The sequence below is a fragment of the Nycticebus coucang genome, chromosome 17 (assembly GCF_027406575.1).
Source record: "Nycticebus coucang isolate mNycCou1 chromosome 17, mNycCou1.pri, whole genome shotgun sequence".
NCBI lineage: Eukaryota > Metazoa > Chordata > Mammalia > Primates > Lorisidae > Nycticebus > Nycticebus coucang.
Genome location: NC_069796.1, coordinates 18,459,121 through 18,475,883, shown reverse-complemented (window position 1 = coordinate 18,475,883; position 16,763 = coordinate 18,459,121). Strand labels below are relative to the sequence as shown.

Here is a 16,763-nt window from a genome sequence, read left to right as displayed (position 1 = left end):
GGAAATAGCCACTCACTCACCCCAGTTAGTCACTGAACACACAACATGACAAAGGTACAGAACAACGTATAGCTGAATCCTCGATGTTTGTCCCACTTTCTAAAATGCCAGAAAACAGCAAGAAAATCTTTAATAGTAAAAAGTAAGCAGCGAAAAAGAAATATAAAGCTGCCTGGCTCAACTAGTCTGTGACTAAGTGACTCCAACTGAATGAGCAGGGAAGCACAAAACTATGTATTAAAAGCCTGTACACACCTAAAGATGTCAATGTTAAGAAATCATTTCATGACACTTTGTATAGTCTTTCCCTGTGCACGAGGACCCACACACACAACATCTCCCACCCTATGGACAACCCGTGCAAACTCTACCTTCCATATTTCTGTGTCTTCATGTGATCCCATGCTGCCCGGGTCACTTGGAATGAGCCCCGCAAATGAACTCTGTAAATTATATCTAAAACAAGAAATTATTTTGAATATATATTTTTGTCAAAAACTAGATAAACAAGTCTCAGAGTGGACACAAGCAATGGTATATTTATTCACTCACAGGTGTTCATTTTATATTTTGTGTTCAAAATCACCTATTGCCACACCCCTTTCTGATTATTTTGCTTTTTTTCCAGTTGTAACTACCAATCAATAGCTCATATCCAGACTCGCAAGTTTTCCCCAAAATTTAAAAAATTACTGTAATTCCTATACAAATCTAGATACAGTGACAACTGTAATTTATGCCTACTTTACATAAAAATATGCTAATATAAACATCTAAGAATTTTACATATATAATTGACACTCAACACTATCAGCATATAAGCATAATCATAAATCACACAGTTCACCATCAAGAAATATTTATAAAATACCCACTATATCCCTAATGTTACCAAGATTTTCAAATGAGTTATGGAAAAGGGGGGAGGGGAGGCCTGTTTTCCGAGATTTCAGTCTAATGGACAGATCACGTAGGAAATGTTCAAATAGACAACTCTAGATTTTATTCCTTTCTTAATTGTCAAAGTTTTCAACCATTCTTGCTTATATGTGTTGAACCAAATGTTTCCATGTGTATACTGGAAGAATGAGGAGAATATCAGAATGAAAAGAGGAATGAAAAAAAGCAAAGTGTAGTCAAGAATGGTGAGCTAAGGATGGAATCAGAGAAGGAAACATCACAGTTCCATCACAGCTCCAAAAAAAGCACCAACGTTAAGCCACCCTTGCCAGCAAATCTTACGTTTCTCAGCTTATCACCCTTCTTTATCTTCCCAGTTATTTCAAGAGAAGAGGAAACTAAGAGCTCTTCTTAGCTTAATTCTAAATCGCAAAGATATTTTGCTTCATCCAAAAGAATGTGTGGCCATATTCTCCAGAGATACAGGGGTTGTTCGATAAACAACCCTACAGTTATTTCACCTCAGTTTCCATACCTGCAACTGTCTTAGGCACCAATGTTTTAGTTCCGATGGCCAATGAAAATAAGGACAAAAAAGAGCAAAAGAGGCTAGGAACCTATGGCTCAAGCGGCTAAGGTGCCAGCCACATATACCTGAGCTGGTGGGTTCAAATATAGCCCAGGCCTGCCAAACACCAATGACAGCTGCAACCAAAAAGTAGCCAGGCATTGTGGCAAGCACCTGTAGTCCCAGCTACTTGGGAGGCGGAGGCAGGAGAATCGCTTGAGCCCAGGAGTTGGAGGTTGCTGTGAGCTGTGATGCCACAGCACTCTACCCAGGGCGACAGCTTGAGGCTCTGTCTCAAAAAAAAAAAAAAAGAAAGAAAGAAAAAAAAAATTCATCAATGTGATGTGTTCACTTATCTAAACTCAATCTTTCCAACATGGCAAAGAAAAATGGAAACTTTTCCTATTTCTTAGAAACTTCGAAATTACACCCAGGTTTTGTCCTACCATGTTCTCAGATCTCCTGTCATTTTAAGTGACCCAGACTGTCTTCCATATCCTGCTTCTGCTCTGGGAAGAAGAATCTCACAGTCAGATAAGATGTTAAAGGTGTTAGAAAAGAGTTAATGTTGGGCAGTGCCTGTGGCTCAGTGGGTAGGACGACGGCTCCATATATAGAGGGTGGCGGGTTCAAACCCAGCCCCAGCCAAACTACAACAAAAAAATAGGCAGGCGTTGTGGCAGGTGCCTATGGTCCCAGCTACTTGGGAGGCTGAGGCAAGAGAATCACCTAAGCCCAAGAGCTGGAGGTTGCTGTGAGATGTGACACCAGGACACACTACACAGGGCAACAAAGTAAGACTGTCTCTAAAAAAAAAAAAAAGAAAGAGGTAATGCTGCTGGAAAATGCTGACCATCTCTTAAAGAGAAAACAAATTTGAAGAAATAAAATCCTTTTACATAACTTCTGCCAAATTATTTAACATTTTTTAATTTACTAAATGTCAAAAAATAGGCTATTTCTAACTATTCATCCCTTTCAGTATAGTGCATATTCATCATTCATATGAGCAGCAGCAGAAGTAGGTAGAAACTGTTTTTTCCTTAAATATATAAATTTACCAAATATTAAAAAGGTAAAATAGATAGGTACATTCCACAGACATATGAAAAACAACTTACCCCAGTCTTCATCACTTAACCCCGCAAAGGAACGGTCCCTCAGAATTCTAAAAAATTGATATATATATATAGGGTAAGAAAGCAAGGGAGGACAGTATACATTTTTAAAAAATAACTATATGCACATTAGTTGTATAGAGCACCCCTGACATACGTAACTCCATCTTACAGTTTAAAAGACAACATGCAGGCAAACACCAAATGTTTGCATGATAGTAAGGACACACTCAACCAAACAAGAGTGTAACCTTTTACCCTCAGCCCTCACCAGTTTGACATAGCTGTCTCAAAAGACACCATCTTGTTGTCACTCAAATAATCAACACCCAGCATCTGCCACCAAAGGTTCTACTCAAATCAAAGACTTTTCCCTGTCCAAATAAAGAACTCTGCCTTTCGGGAGCTAGGAGAGGGGAGGGTTGGGGTGGGGGTCACAGGGCATCGCACATCTCTTGGAGGCAGGACACCATTAGAAGAGGGACTTTGCCTAACAAATGCAATCAGTGTAAACTAATTCTTCATATCCTCAACAAATCCTAAACAATAAAAAAAAAAAAAAGAAAAATATTAAAGGATTCCGCCTTTCAAGACATTCATGAACATCCAGATTAGCCCAGAACACTTTCCTTGCCCACATCGCTCTCCTTGGACTGGTTCGCTAACCCTGTCTCCTATCCCCCTTTCTCACAATGTTAACTGTTACTCTACTTGATATAAACATTTTAATCTGTAACATCTGCATATTGATTAAGTATACCACCATGTAGGGTTGACCTGTGTACCTACAACTGATTGCCAAGTAATTGGGTAAAACAAAAAAAATTGCCTCTTTGGGAACACCATATAGCTCATGGCTTTTATAATTAAATATGCCTAAATAAAAGTGACCTTACAAAAAGACATGAACATACACAGACCTGGTCATATCTGACCTTGCACTGCTCATGACACTATTAAAAATTAAAAAGAAATACTCACCCAGCATTGTTGACCACAATATCTATAATATAAAAAGATCCAGTCACAAATATAAAAGCAAGTATATTAATTTACATTTGCTTATAATTCACATTTCTTTCAAAAGTAATTTTTTTCCATGTAAAAGTAAATATAATGAAGAGTGCTATCAAAACAGAAGTTTATAGTTTCAGCAAAAAAAGATTCACAGAAGACAAATATATCAGTACCTTCCTCTCAAACTTACATATCTAACTTTTCTCATGTCTATTTTCTACTAAAATTCTACCAGCTTACTTACAGAATTATCTGTTGTATAACTCGTAGGTTCTGAGGATTCAGAACCATAAGCAACCCTTCTCTAACTTTAAAATTCACTTAGGGATTTAAAAGTTTAAAAGATTCTGAACCAGGTATGGTGGTTCAGAATCCTAGTACTCTGGGAGGCTGAGGCAGGTGGATTGCCTGAGCTCACAGGTTGGAGACCAGCCTGAGGCAAAGCAAGACTCCGCCTCTAAAAATAGCCAGGCTTGTGGCGGGCACCTGTAGTCCCAGCTACTCAGGAAGCTGAGGCAAGCGAATCACTTGAGCCCAAGAGTTTGAGTTTGCTGTGAGCTCTGACACTACAGCATTCTACCAAGGGCAACCAAGTGAGACTCTGTCTCAATTAAAAAAAAAAAAAAGTTTAAAAGAGTCTTCCTTACCACCCAATTTAGACTGAGAAACTCATGTTCTACCTTGACGCATAATTATATTCTCACTATGCAAAGAAAATAATTATTTTTTAAGGTCCAAGTACCATCTTGTGACTATTTTCAGCCTATGATTTCAAAACTTTGTGGTTTCTATCCCTCTGTTAAATGATATACAAACATGGTTCTTACAAGTTCAGCCTAGAAAATAGAAAATAGCCTATAGCCTATAATTAGAAATAGCCTATAATTAGAAAAATAAATGCGCTAAACCAAATAGAAAAAGGGGAGAGCACCTTCAATGTACGATAAATAATGTTTTTCAGACTATAAACATGATAAGCTTATCTGCTGTGATGTTTCCCTCTAGTAATTCAATAATCTTTTATTAAGTGTGTGTGACGGGTGGCGCCTGTGGCTCAAGGAGTAGGGCGCCGGTCCCATATGCCAGAGGTGGCGGGTTCAAACCCAGCCCCAGCCAAAAAAAAAAACACAAAAAAAAAACTGTGTGTGACTAACTGGGAAGATTATCCAGAGAACTATGGATTTAACAATATATCTGAAATTGTTTTTTAAAAATAAAGATTTTTACTATATACACTTCATCATAATTAATTTGCAAGAAATTGGAACATTTTCATCCAAATCATTATAATTATCCAAAAGAATCCACTGGGTCCTTTATTGCAAAAATACTGATTTATGGCTAGGCGCAGTGGCTCATGCCTGTAACTAGCACTCTGGGAAGCCAAGTTGGGTAGATTACTTGCGCTCAGGAGTTCAAGACCAGCCTGGGCAAAACCAAGATTCCCCATTTCTACTAAAACAGAAAAAAACTGAAGCAAGAGGATCACTTGCACCCAAAAGCTGGAGGTTACTGTGAGCTATGATGCCACAGCACTCAACCCAGGAAACAGCTTGAGACTCTGTCTCAAAAAAAAAAAAAAAAACTGATTTATGTTTTATTTTAGAAATATACTTTAGATTTATTTAAATTATGATAAAAGGGCACTGAACAAATACAAGTTTTTTGAAATACTTAAGGTGCAGAAAACAATCAAAAACTCAACGCGTACATCCATAAAGTTGTCACCTCAAGCTATTTATGAAATAAAGATAAATAATTAATTTATAACACAAATCTAAAAACCTGATTATGAAGAAAGATTTGCCTAATAAAGAAAAGTAAATTTTACATTTTTTAAGAAAGGTAGAAGATACTCTACATAGGCCATTAACACCAAGAAACATCACCTATTCTTCCAAAAGCATCCAGAGCCGTCTTCACAATCTTCTCTCCTACTTCCACTGAATCTGAGGGAAAGGAAAATTAGTAACAAATTTCAGAAATCTCTCTCACAAATGACTTCTAAATGCTGTGGTTCAGGCCGGGTGCAGTGGCTCACTCCTGTAATCCCAGTACTCTGAGAGGCCGAGGTGGGCGGATTGCCTGAGCTCAGGAGTTGGAGATCAGCCTGAGCAAGAGCAAGATCTCATCTCTAAAAAGACATAGCCAGATGTTGTGGCGGGCACCTGTAACCCCAGCTACTCAGGAAGCTGAGGCAAGAAAATCACTTGAGCCCAAGAATTTGAGGTTGCTGTGAGCTATGACACCACGGCCCTCTACCAAGGGTGACAAAGTGAGACTCTGTCTCAAAAAAAAAAAAAAAAGAAAAAAAAAATTCTGTAGATCAGAGCACAGGACAGATATGATATACTATTCACCCAACAGAACTCATTTTCACAAAAAACACGTGTATATTACAGGCACATAACAAATCAAAATATAGATGGTCTGATATTACAAAAAGAATTTAACCCTTAGACAATTCTTTAACCTTCAATAAAAAGGGAGGGGACGAGCAGATGACTAAGAACCGTTTGGCAAACTCTGTCTAAAACAGCCGGGTCCAACACAACTTTCTGTAAAGAGAGAAATGTCCAATATGGTGGCCACTAACCATATGTAGCTATTAAATGCTCAAAATGTAGCTAGTAAGACAAATTGAGTATTTTACTTTACTTAATTTATATTTAATTTTAAATAGCTACATAGGCACTTCCCCTTACAGATACAAATGAGAATTTAGGAGAAAGCAAAGTGCACCCTTAATCTGACAAAGCATGTTCAGCGCTACGTAAGTTACATGTGGAAAACAAATCTGCTACTTTTGCAATAGTAACTGCAGTAAGAAAAGCTAAACCAGCATGATAGCTCACGCCTATAATCCTAGCACTCCAGGAGGCCTATACAGGAGGATCCTTTGAGCTCAGGAGTTCAAAATCAGCCTGAGTAAAAGCAAAACAAGGTCTCTAAAAAAATAAAAAATTATCTGGGCATCGTAGCTGGCACCTGTAGTCCCAGCTACAGGAGGCAGAGGCAGGAGGATCACTTAAACCCAAGAGTTTGAGGTTGCGGTGAGCTAGGCTGACTTCATAGCACTCTAGCCTGGGGCAACAGAATGAAACTCTGTCTCCACAAAAACAATGAATGAATGAATGAGTGGAAATTTTTAAAAAAGAAGAAAAGCTCAACAAAATCTTATGGTTTTGTTATTTTCTACTAATCAGCTTGAAGAAGGGCTCACATCCCCACAGTTATGTGTCAAATGGTCTGCTGTCAACTCGGCATCATTACTGCTTCAATTACAGGGGGAGCCAGGAAATACAGTCAGTCCCTTCCATGGGACAAAGAGTCCTCAGTTAGATCTGGCAATAAGAGATTATCACTTAGAGCAGCAGTTAGATATGACTGCTGACCCACAGGAATTGTATTAAAGGTCCACGGCATTAGGAAGGTTGAGAACCACTAACTTAGAGAGTAGAAAGGAAAAGGCCACAGATGCAGGCAATCTTGTGAGCAGACTACCAAAGTACGATTAGCAGCCCATCCGGGTAAACTCTTGAGAACCACCTGCTGCAGGTGGAGATGATTATCACGGTTTCCATGACCCTCCTTGCCCAGTCCTTCCATTGGTTGTGTGAGCCTCTGGTTCCCTACACTAAAACCTTTCACAAGAGATATGGAGAACACTTAGAGATCTAAAAATAGATCTGCCATTCAATCCTGTAATCCCTCTACTGGGCATATACCCAGAAGACCAAAAAGCACATCATAACAAAGATATTTGTACCAGAATGTTTATTGCAGCTCAATTCATAATTGCTAAGTCATGGAAGAAACCCAAGTGCCCATCAATCCACGAATGGATTAATAAATTGTGGTACATGTACACCATGGAATATTATGCAACCTTAAAGAAAGATGGAGACTTTACCTCCTTCATGTTTACATGGATGGAGCTGGAACATATTCTTCTTAGTAAAGTATCTCAAGAATGGAAGAAAAAGTACCCAATGTACTCAGCCCTACTATGAAACTAATTTAGGGTTTTCACATGAAAGCTATAACCCAGTTACAACCTAAGAATAGGGGAAGGGGGAAAGGGAGGGGAGGGAGGGGGTAGGTGGGTAGAGGGAAGGGGATTGGTGGGATTACACCAGCGGTGCATCTTACAAGGGTATATGTGAAACTTGGTAAACGGTCTGTGAAGCTAGTGAAGGATGCCCCATGATCATATCAATGTACACAGCTATGATTTAATAAAAAAAAAAAAAAAGAACGTAGAAGACTATTTGAAAAACAGAAAGTAATAAATAAATATTAGGTATTATTTTAGCCAAGAACAAAAGGCAAAAGATATAGAGAAATAATATAAGGGACGGACTTAAAAATATGTATTTTAAAAATAGTAACAGAGTACTATGAACAACTGTGTTCCAGTAAATATGAAAACATGGATGGAATGTCTATTTTATTAGAAAAAACATATACCACTATAATTTGCTCTAGAAGAAATAGAAATTGAGTAAACTAAGAACATTTAAGGAAACAAAATCTACAATGAAAAGTTGTCCTAAGACAGCAGTATCATTATTTTTTAGATAGTTCTTACCCTTTTTCCCCCATATATTTTTTAAATTGAAGTAAACATGATAAAACAGGTTCTAAATGTGCAGTGATGAGTTTTGACATTGTATTAGCTCTGTGTAGCCACCATCGCAATCAAGAATATTTTTATCACCCAAGAAAGTCCTTGTGCCCCTTTTGGTAAATATCTTCTATTCTCTGATTTCTTCTCTGATCTGGTTTCTAACACTATAGCTTAGTTTACCTGCTTTAAAACTTATAGATGGAATCATATATTTTGTATTCTTTTGTGTCTGGTGTCTTTTGATCAAGATAATATTTTTTTAAGATTCATGCAATTATCTATATATATGGGAAATTGTAGCTAAATGTACATTTATTTACAAAATATTTATTATAAAATTTTACCAAGAGGTGGCCAACATGTAGAGGATACTTTGAAAAATTTTTAAAGAATATTTTTTAGGGCGGCACCTGTGGCTCAGTCAGTAAGGCACCGGCCCCATATGCCGAGGGTGGCGGGTTCAAACCCAGCCCCGGCCAAACTGCAACCAAAAAATAGCCGGGCGTTGTGGCGGGCGCCTGTAGTCCCAGCTACTCGGGAGGCTGAGGCAAGAGAATCGCTTAAGCCCAGGAGTTGGAGGTTGCTGTGAGCTCTGTGAGGCCACGACACTCTACCGAGGGCCATAAAGTGAGACTCTGTCTCTACAAAAAAAAAAAAAAAAAAAAAAAAAAAAAAAGAATATTTTTTAAATAAAGGTACATTTAGCCACAATTTTCCTTTGCCCTATGTATGGCGACTTCAGGGGCGACTTTTGAGACACCCTATTCTATATCACCACATCTTTCTTTATTGCTGAGTGGCTCCATTGTATACATATATTAAAGTTGATTTACTCACCTAAAATAATAAATAAATAAATAAATAAATAAAACCTTTCACACTTGGAAAACCTGGCAGGGTTTCGGTTTTCCTTACTAAAACCTGATTGATACAGGTTGCATATCAAAATTAAGGAAAGGAGTCTGGAATTTTTACCTTTACAAAATAGGTTTTTAAAACCCCAAAGTTAAAAAGTTAAAAACATTTCTGCCAGATCTCCAATATGGGGAAAACATACTAAAATACCTAATTGGCTCGCTCTCTTGTTCTCATATCCTTCTCCCACTCTCCTTCCCTTCTCTAATATTAAATAAACTTAGACTTTTATATCCTAACAAATAAATTAATAAATAAATATCTAATTATTCCTTCGAACACTCAAACCATACCCTATTTCTTTTCCCCTAAAATTTCAAAACGAAGTCAAACTAATTTTATCCCTGGCCCAGAAACAGAATCTAACCTGAAGTTAGCACTAGTTTTTTAAAGTAAATCCATTCAACAAGGATTCTTACAAATACTATTAAGATCAATACATCGAATGTAAGGTTGTATTTATTGCTTTTTCTCATGGCTTTATTTAATGCCTAATTTCCATTCTTAAGTTGTTACCAAAATACAAAAGTTATACATAGTAGCAACTACCTGTGCAGAATAGAATATGGAGGAGGTGTACAGAAAGGGGGCATTTTAGTTATTATACTATATTGAAAACAATTTTAGCTAGGCCTGGTGGCTCACATCTGTAATCCTAGCACCCTGGGAGGCCAAGGTAGGAGGTTCACTTGAGCCCAGGACTTTGAGACCAGCCTGGAATAAGACTCATGTCTCCATAGAAAAAGAGAAAAATTAGCTAGACATGACATGTGCCTGTAGTTCCAGCTACTCTAGAAACTGAGGTGGGGGCGTTATTTGAGCCCATGAGTTTGTAATGAACTATGGTAATACCACTGAGCTCCAGCCTGGGTGACACGGAAAAAAAACAATTAAAAAAGAATTTAATATCGTTCTATAGAAATATGTAAGACCATTTAACTAAAACAGTCTCATAAGAACATATTCCTTACCTATAATAATTTGCTAATTTTCATGTTCTGATAAATAAAAATATTAAATAACAGAACAAAGGTTAGGAATCACATGAAATAAACCACATCAAAAGTTTAGGTTGGGCGCAGTGGCTCACACCTATAATCCTAGCACCTTGGGAGGCCAAGGCAGGAAGATTGCTTGAGGCCAAGAGTTCAAGATCAGCCTACTCAAGGTCCTCATGTCTACAAAACAAGAGAAAAAAACCAGCCAGGCGTGGTGGCACACACCTGTACTCACAACTATTCAGGAGGCAGAGACAGGAGGATTACCTGAGCCCAGGAGTGTGAGACTGCAGTAACACCACTGCACGCTAGCCTAGGAAACAGATCAGTACCCTATCTCAAAAAAAAAAAAGAAAAGAAAAAGAAACTTAAAAATTATCACATATTATATAAAGTATGTAATCAAAGAGTACTGGCAAACTTAGATAAAATCTAATTTCATGATTACACTGGAATGCTGCATTATTTGCTCAAATATTATTAATGTGACCAACAGTATCAATTGAAAGAAAATAAAATAGTAGAGTTCTACCAAATACCATACCATAGTTGGCCACTGCTTTTCCACCTTTCCTTCTTATTTCTTCAACAACCTTATCAGCAGCAAAGGTGCCTTTACCAACTCCCTTGAAGTCACCTCCTAAATCATTCACTGCAATGAAAAAACAAGCAAACAATAATTAATTTCTAGACCTTCAAATTAAAGTTGAAAATGAAACTAAAATTACCATGTATTTCTTCAGTCAGCTCAATTCCTTCCCCCTCACCTCCATCTGACTAAACACATTCTATGTATTTTCAAAACACACCTCTGTTTTTGAATTATAGACATAAACAGCAAAAATACTTAAACATGAGTTTATGTCATAAAATTTTTTAACTTTGCCATATTTTTCCTCTCTTGGAAAAAAAGAAAAAAAACATGATCCAACCTGCTATTTAGCAAAAAACTAAGGAAAAAATGTAAAAAATCACCTTAAGATTAAATACATAGGAAACCAGTTTGGAAGTTTCTCAAAAAACTAAAAACAAAACTACTATATGATCCAACAATCTTATTTCTGGGTCTTTATTCAAAAAAACTGAAATCAGAAGAAAAAAGAACTAAACATCTCTCAAAAATAAAAGAGCTATTAGTCCAAGATTCATTGTAGCATTGTTCACAACAGCCAAATGCCCACCAATGGAGTAGTGAATAAACATAACTATAGACCAGAAAGTAGAAGGGAAGAGGTGAGAGGGGTGAGGAGGGGGAATATGGGAGGAGGGAGGGTATTTGGGGGAACCTCCTCTAATGTGCATGATGCAATGGTACATTTCAAAACCATTAAGTAATGAGTATAATTGTGATGGATGTGTTCAATGTAAGCATTTCACATTGTATATTGAAGCCAGTACCCTGAACTTCATAAATGCATCAATGTACAAAGTTATGATTTAATAAAAATAATAATAAAGAAAATGTGGTATATATGTGCAGCAGAATAGCATTCAGAATTTAAAGAGGTAATACTGAGGGCGGTGCCTGTGGCTCAAAGGAATAGGACACCAGCCCCATATGCCAGAGGTAGTGGGTTCAAACCCAGCCCCGGCCAAAAACTGCTAAAAAAAAAAAAAAAAAAAGAAAAGAAAAAGAAAAGAAAAGGTAATCCTAAAATATGTGTTAACATGGATGAACCATAGAAAATATTATATTGATAGTCACAGAAGGACAAATACCACATGATTCCACTTACATGAGTTATCCAAAATAGCCAAACACACAGTATCAGAAAAATAGAACGGTGGTTGCCAGGGACTAGGGAAAGGTTTGAAATAGGGAGTTGCCGAACAATGGGTACAAAGTTTCAATTATGCAAGATAAATAAGTTTGTTTGTTTGTTTTTTTGTAGAGACAGTCTCACATTTATCTCCCTCCATAGAGTGCCATGATATCACACAGCTCACAGCAACCTCCAACTCCTGGGTTTAAGCGATTCTCTTGCCTCAGCTTCCCGAATAGCTGGACTACAGGCGCCCACCGCAGCGCCTGGCTATTTTTTTGTTGCAGTTTGGCTGGGGCTGGGTTTGAACCGGCCACCCTCAGTATATGGGGCTGGGGCCCTACCCACTGAGCCACAGGTGGTGCCCATAAGTTCTAAAGATTTACTAGACAGGGTGGCGCCTGTGGCTCAGTGGGTAGAGTGCTGGCCCCAAATACCAAGGGTGGCGAGTTCAAACCCAGCCCCAGCCAAACTGCAACAAAAAACAGCCAGGCTTTGTGGTGGGCGCCTGTAGTCCCAGCTACTTGAGAGGCTGAAGCAAGAGAATGGTCAAAGCCCAGGAGTTGGAGGTTGCTGTGAGCTGTGATGCCATAGCACTCTACCAAGGGTGATAAAGTGAGACTCTGTCTCTAAAAAAAACAAAGATTTGCCAGACAATATAGAATTTATAATCTGCATTATACACTTAAAATTTTTGATAAGAGGGTAAATCTCATATTATGTGTTCTTACCACAATAAAATTAAAAAATGAAAAGATTAAACACACAATTATCTTCTCCATGTCAAGAAAGCCTTTACAGCACTGCTGATAAAGAACAAGGATTGGGGCAGTGCCTGTGGTTCAGTGGGTAGGGCCCCAGCCCCAAATAGAGAAGGTGGCAGGTTGGAACCCAGCCCCAGCCAAACGGCAACAAAAAAAAATAGCTGGGCATTGTGGTGGGCACTTGTGGTCCCAGCTACTTGGGAGGCTGAGGCAAGAGAATCGCCTAAGCCCAGTAGTTGGAGGTTGCTGTGAGCTGTGATGCCACCCACAGCACTCTAACATGGGCGATAAAGTTAGACTCTGATCTTAAAATATTAAACACAAAAGCACATTTGTAAATTTTCAGAAAACATACTGTGTTGTGGTCTATGAATGATGTAAAAACCATTTATTACAAGAGGTCAAAAATTATATACAAAACTAATGTGTGTCTAGTTATTAATTTATACCATGATTCCATCTTTATATGTTTACCAACTGATCATACCTACCACTATCCAATTACATAACACAAATATGAATTGAACATTTACTGTTTGCAAGAAAATCTGCAGAAGGACACACAAATGTATAAGAATGGTGTTTGTCCTTAGAAATTTTATAATTTATTGAAAGTTACCTATATGATGAGCACAGGTACACAGATATTGGCATATAAACATCTACATGTATCAGAGGCCAACGTAACTAACCGATATGGACAAACAGCAACGTTAATTTACACAATAATATAAAGAAAAATTTATAAAGTAACATGCAAATACTAATGAAAAGCTATTATAGATCAATGCTAGATGAAATGGAAAAACAATTGAAGAAAAATACTTGAACCTGGAACTTCAGCCTCTGTGGTGGTGATTCTACCCAGGGGCTCCAGGCGGAATGGTGCCCAGCAGCCAGATTGGCTGATGTTAGAAATCAGGTGATATTTGCTGCGCGTCAAGAATATGTTGAGCTTGGAGACCAGCTCCTCTTGCTTCAACCAGGAGATGAAATTGCCATTATCCCCACCATCAGTGGAGGATAGTGCTTTTGAGCCATCTAGCCTGGTCCCAGTGTCAGAAGCAAGCATCATCACTGGTGTGTCCTCAGCCCACAGGGCTGCATCCCCTGCAGCTGTGAATTATCCCATTGATCATTTAAAAGCCAAGGTGCCCATATGGAAAAAGGAAATGTATGAAGAGTCAGCATCATCTTGGAAAAGAAACAAAGAGTGCTTTTGGGCATCCAACGATTAACCACTTATATTTTTAGAGCGCTTAATCTTAAATGTAGTGCACTTTCATCATTGATCACTGATTGACTATCGTTTTTATTTTTGTTCTCCACAAATCAAGCTAATTTACTGAAGTCTCTTCAGTAAATGTTTATATGTATCTCTGATGTACTAAGAGATACTTATGTGGGATAAAAGAAAAAGAAAGAAAGAGAGCAAAATGCATGAATATGTAGAAGGAGGGGTTATTTAGGACCTAGAGATAGAAATGGGATAATTTAAATGTGAAGAACAATGTCTTTGATTGACAAATCCATCCATGACTAATGTCTCATTGTAATTCAACTCACATTGAGTGTGGACCCCTCTCAGTGACTTTAATTGTCTTAGAAAGTGCCTCCTCAGCCTGCCCTCAGCCCACTGATAGCACTGTTATCATGGATGCATTATGGGAATGTTGGCAGAACTGGAAAAGTATAAAAAGTCATTATCAGACAGTCTCAATCTTATAGATTTTATGAACTTATATAAATTTTTAAATAAACCTATGATTTAAAAAGTTTAAAAACAGTATTTTCCTGTATTTTTAAATTTAGTGATAATACCTAAATTAATTCCTGATAGGAAATATGGAAATTTCTAGTACTCTAGAATCCATAATCTTACCATAAAACTGTTTGTATTTTATTGCTTAGTAATAAGGTATCCATACGCAAATCAGCATAAAATTATAAAACTAATGTGGTAGTTTGTATCTGATTTTTTAAATTTAACTCATAACCATTTTGTAAATTATATTAAAGAAATTAATGAAGGAAACTTAATATGGTTATTTATTAACGTATGTTCAGATACTTGGTTGATTATGCAGGATTATCCTTAGTGAAGTGATTAAGTTTTCTGAAATATTTTTATGCTAAACAGTGGTCCAATTTTTATTGGTTAACCTTTATGCTATTTTGGTAGACCTGAGTATAGAAGTCCCTTACTGGGGTGGCGCCTGTGGCTCAGTCGGTAAGGCGCCCGCCCCATATACCGAGGGTGGCGGGTTCAAACCCGGCCCCGGCCATACTGCAAAACCAAAAAATAGCCGGGTGTTGTGGAGGGCGCCTGTAGTCCCAGCTACTTGGGAGGCTGAGGCAAGAGAATCGCTTAAGCCCAGGAGTTGGAGGTTGCTGTGAGCTGTGTGAGGCCACGGCCCTCTACCGAGGTCCATAAAGTGAGACTCTGTCTCCACAAAAAAAAAAATATAAAAAAGAAGTCCCTTACTGGTTTTATTTGAAATTGTTTCCATCTTTTTTGAGGTATCCTTGACAAATAAAAATTATATATATTTAGGGTATACAATGTGATAATTGTGAATTGATTACCGCAATTGAGCCAATTAACATATCCATTATGTTACGTATTTTTTTATGTACGATGAGAATACTTCAGATCTACTGTCTTTGCAAATTTTAAGTATACACATAAGATATTGGCATAATTTGCATAGTGGCATCATCACAAAATTTGCATTATGCATACTGAGAATAAAAACCATACTTTCAGACACTTAAGAAGAAGAAAAGAAAAATACTTGAGACAAAGAATTTGTGCCATGAAATAATCTTTCTTATAGGGATATTGCATATACACCAAGGATTACAATAAAAAATTTTCTAATTAATCAATGATACTGTAGTACATGCTAAACTTTAATACTGAAAATCAACATAATTTTTTTAAAACAAGATTTCTTTTCTTCTAAAGAATGGCTCTATTAGGCCAGACACGGTGGCTCATGCAGTAATCCTAGCATTCTAGCAGAGGCAGGTGGATTGCCTGAGCTCACAGGTTCAAGACCAGCCTAAGCCAGAGCAAGACCTGTGTCTCTAAAAATAGCCACGCATTGTGGCAGGCGCCTACAGTCCAGCTACTTGGAAGGCTGAGGCCAGAGGACTGCTTGAGCCCAAGAGTTGGAGGTTGCTGTAAGCTATGACACCACAGCACTCTACTGAGGATGACAAAATGACTCTGTCTCAAAAAAAAAAAAACTGGCTTTTTTTTTTTTTTTTTTTTGTAGAGACAGAGTCTCACTTTATGGCCCTTGGTAGAGTGCCGTGGCCTCACACAGCTCACAGCAACCTCCAACTCCTGGGCCTAGGCGATTCTCTTGCGTCAGCTTCCCAAGCAGCTGGGACTACAGGCGCCCGCCACAACGCCCAGCCACTTTTTTGTTGCAGTTTGGCCGGGGCCGGGTTCGAACCCACCACCCTCAGCATATGGGGCCGGCGCCCCACCCGCTGAGCCACAGGCGCCGCCCAAAATTGGCTTATTTTTAATTGAGGTGAGTGTTGGGAGGGAGATCTGATAGTTAAATAGGTAATGGGATGACACAGAGAAAAGAAAAAAACAAAGTCTATGGCTCAGCGCCTGCAGCTCAAGCAGCTAAGATGCCAGCCACATACACCAGAGCTGGAGGGTTTGAATCCAGCCTGGGCCTGCTAAACAATGACAACTACAACCAAAAAATAGCTGGGCATTGTGGCGGGCACCTGTAGTCTCAGCTACTTGGGAGGCTGAGGCAAGAGAATCGCTTAAGCCCAGGAGTTGGAGGTTGCTGTGAGCTGTGATGCCACAACACTCTACCCAGGGCGACAGCTTGCGGCTATGTCTCAAAAAAAAAAAAAAAACCAAAGTCTAGCCTCACTTAAAATCAGCTAGGACAAACATGTTTTCACTTAACTTTTTTTTTTTTTTTTTTTGAGACAAAGTCTCACTTTGTTGCCCTCAGTAGAGTGCCATAGCATCACAGCTCACAAAAACCTCCAGCTCTTGGGCTTAAGCGATTTTCTTGCCTCAGCCTCCCGAGTAGCTGAGATTACAGGTGCC

General features: G+C 38.3%; 1 protein-coding gene across 2 annotated transcripts in view; it reads right to left on the bottom strand.

Annotated features, from left to right (window-relative positions):
• HSD17B4 (hydroxysteroid 17-beta dehydrogenase 4) overlaps positions 1-16,763 on the bottom strand; it is an 86,324-nt gene that overhangs the window by 52,072 nt on the left and 17,489 nt on the right. For both annotated transcript variants that reach the window (XM_053567505.1, XM_053567504.1), the window contains exons 3-7: positions 10,691-10,798; positions 5,493-5,552; positions 3,568-3,589; positions 2,590-2,636; positions 372-456 (exon numbers count right to left, since the gene is read on the bottom strand). In XM_053567505.1, the coding sequence (XP_053423480.1) occupies positions 372-456; positions 2,590-2,636; positions 3,568-3,589; positions 5,493-5,552; positions 10,691-10,798 (322 nt within the window). The remainder of the gene's footprint in view (positions 1-371; positions 457-2,589; positions 2,637-3,567; positions 3,590-5,492; positions 5,553-10,690; positions 10,799-16,763) is intronic.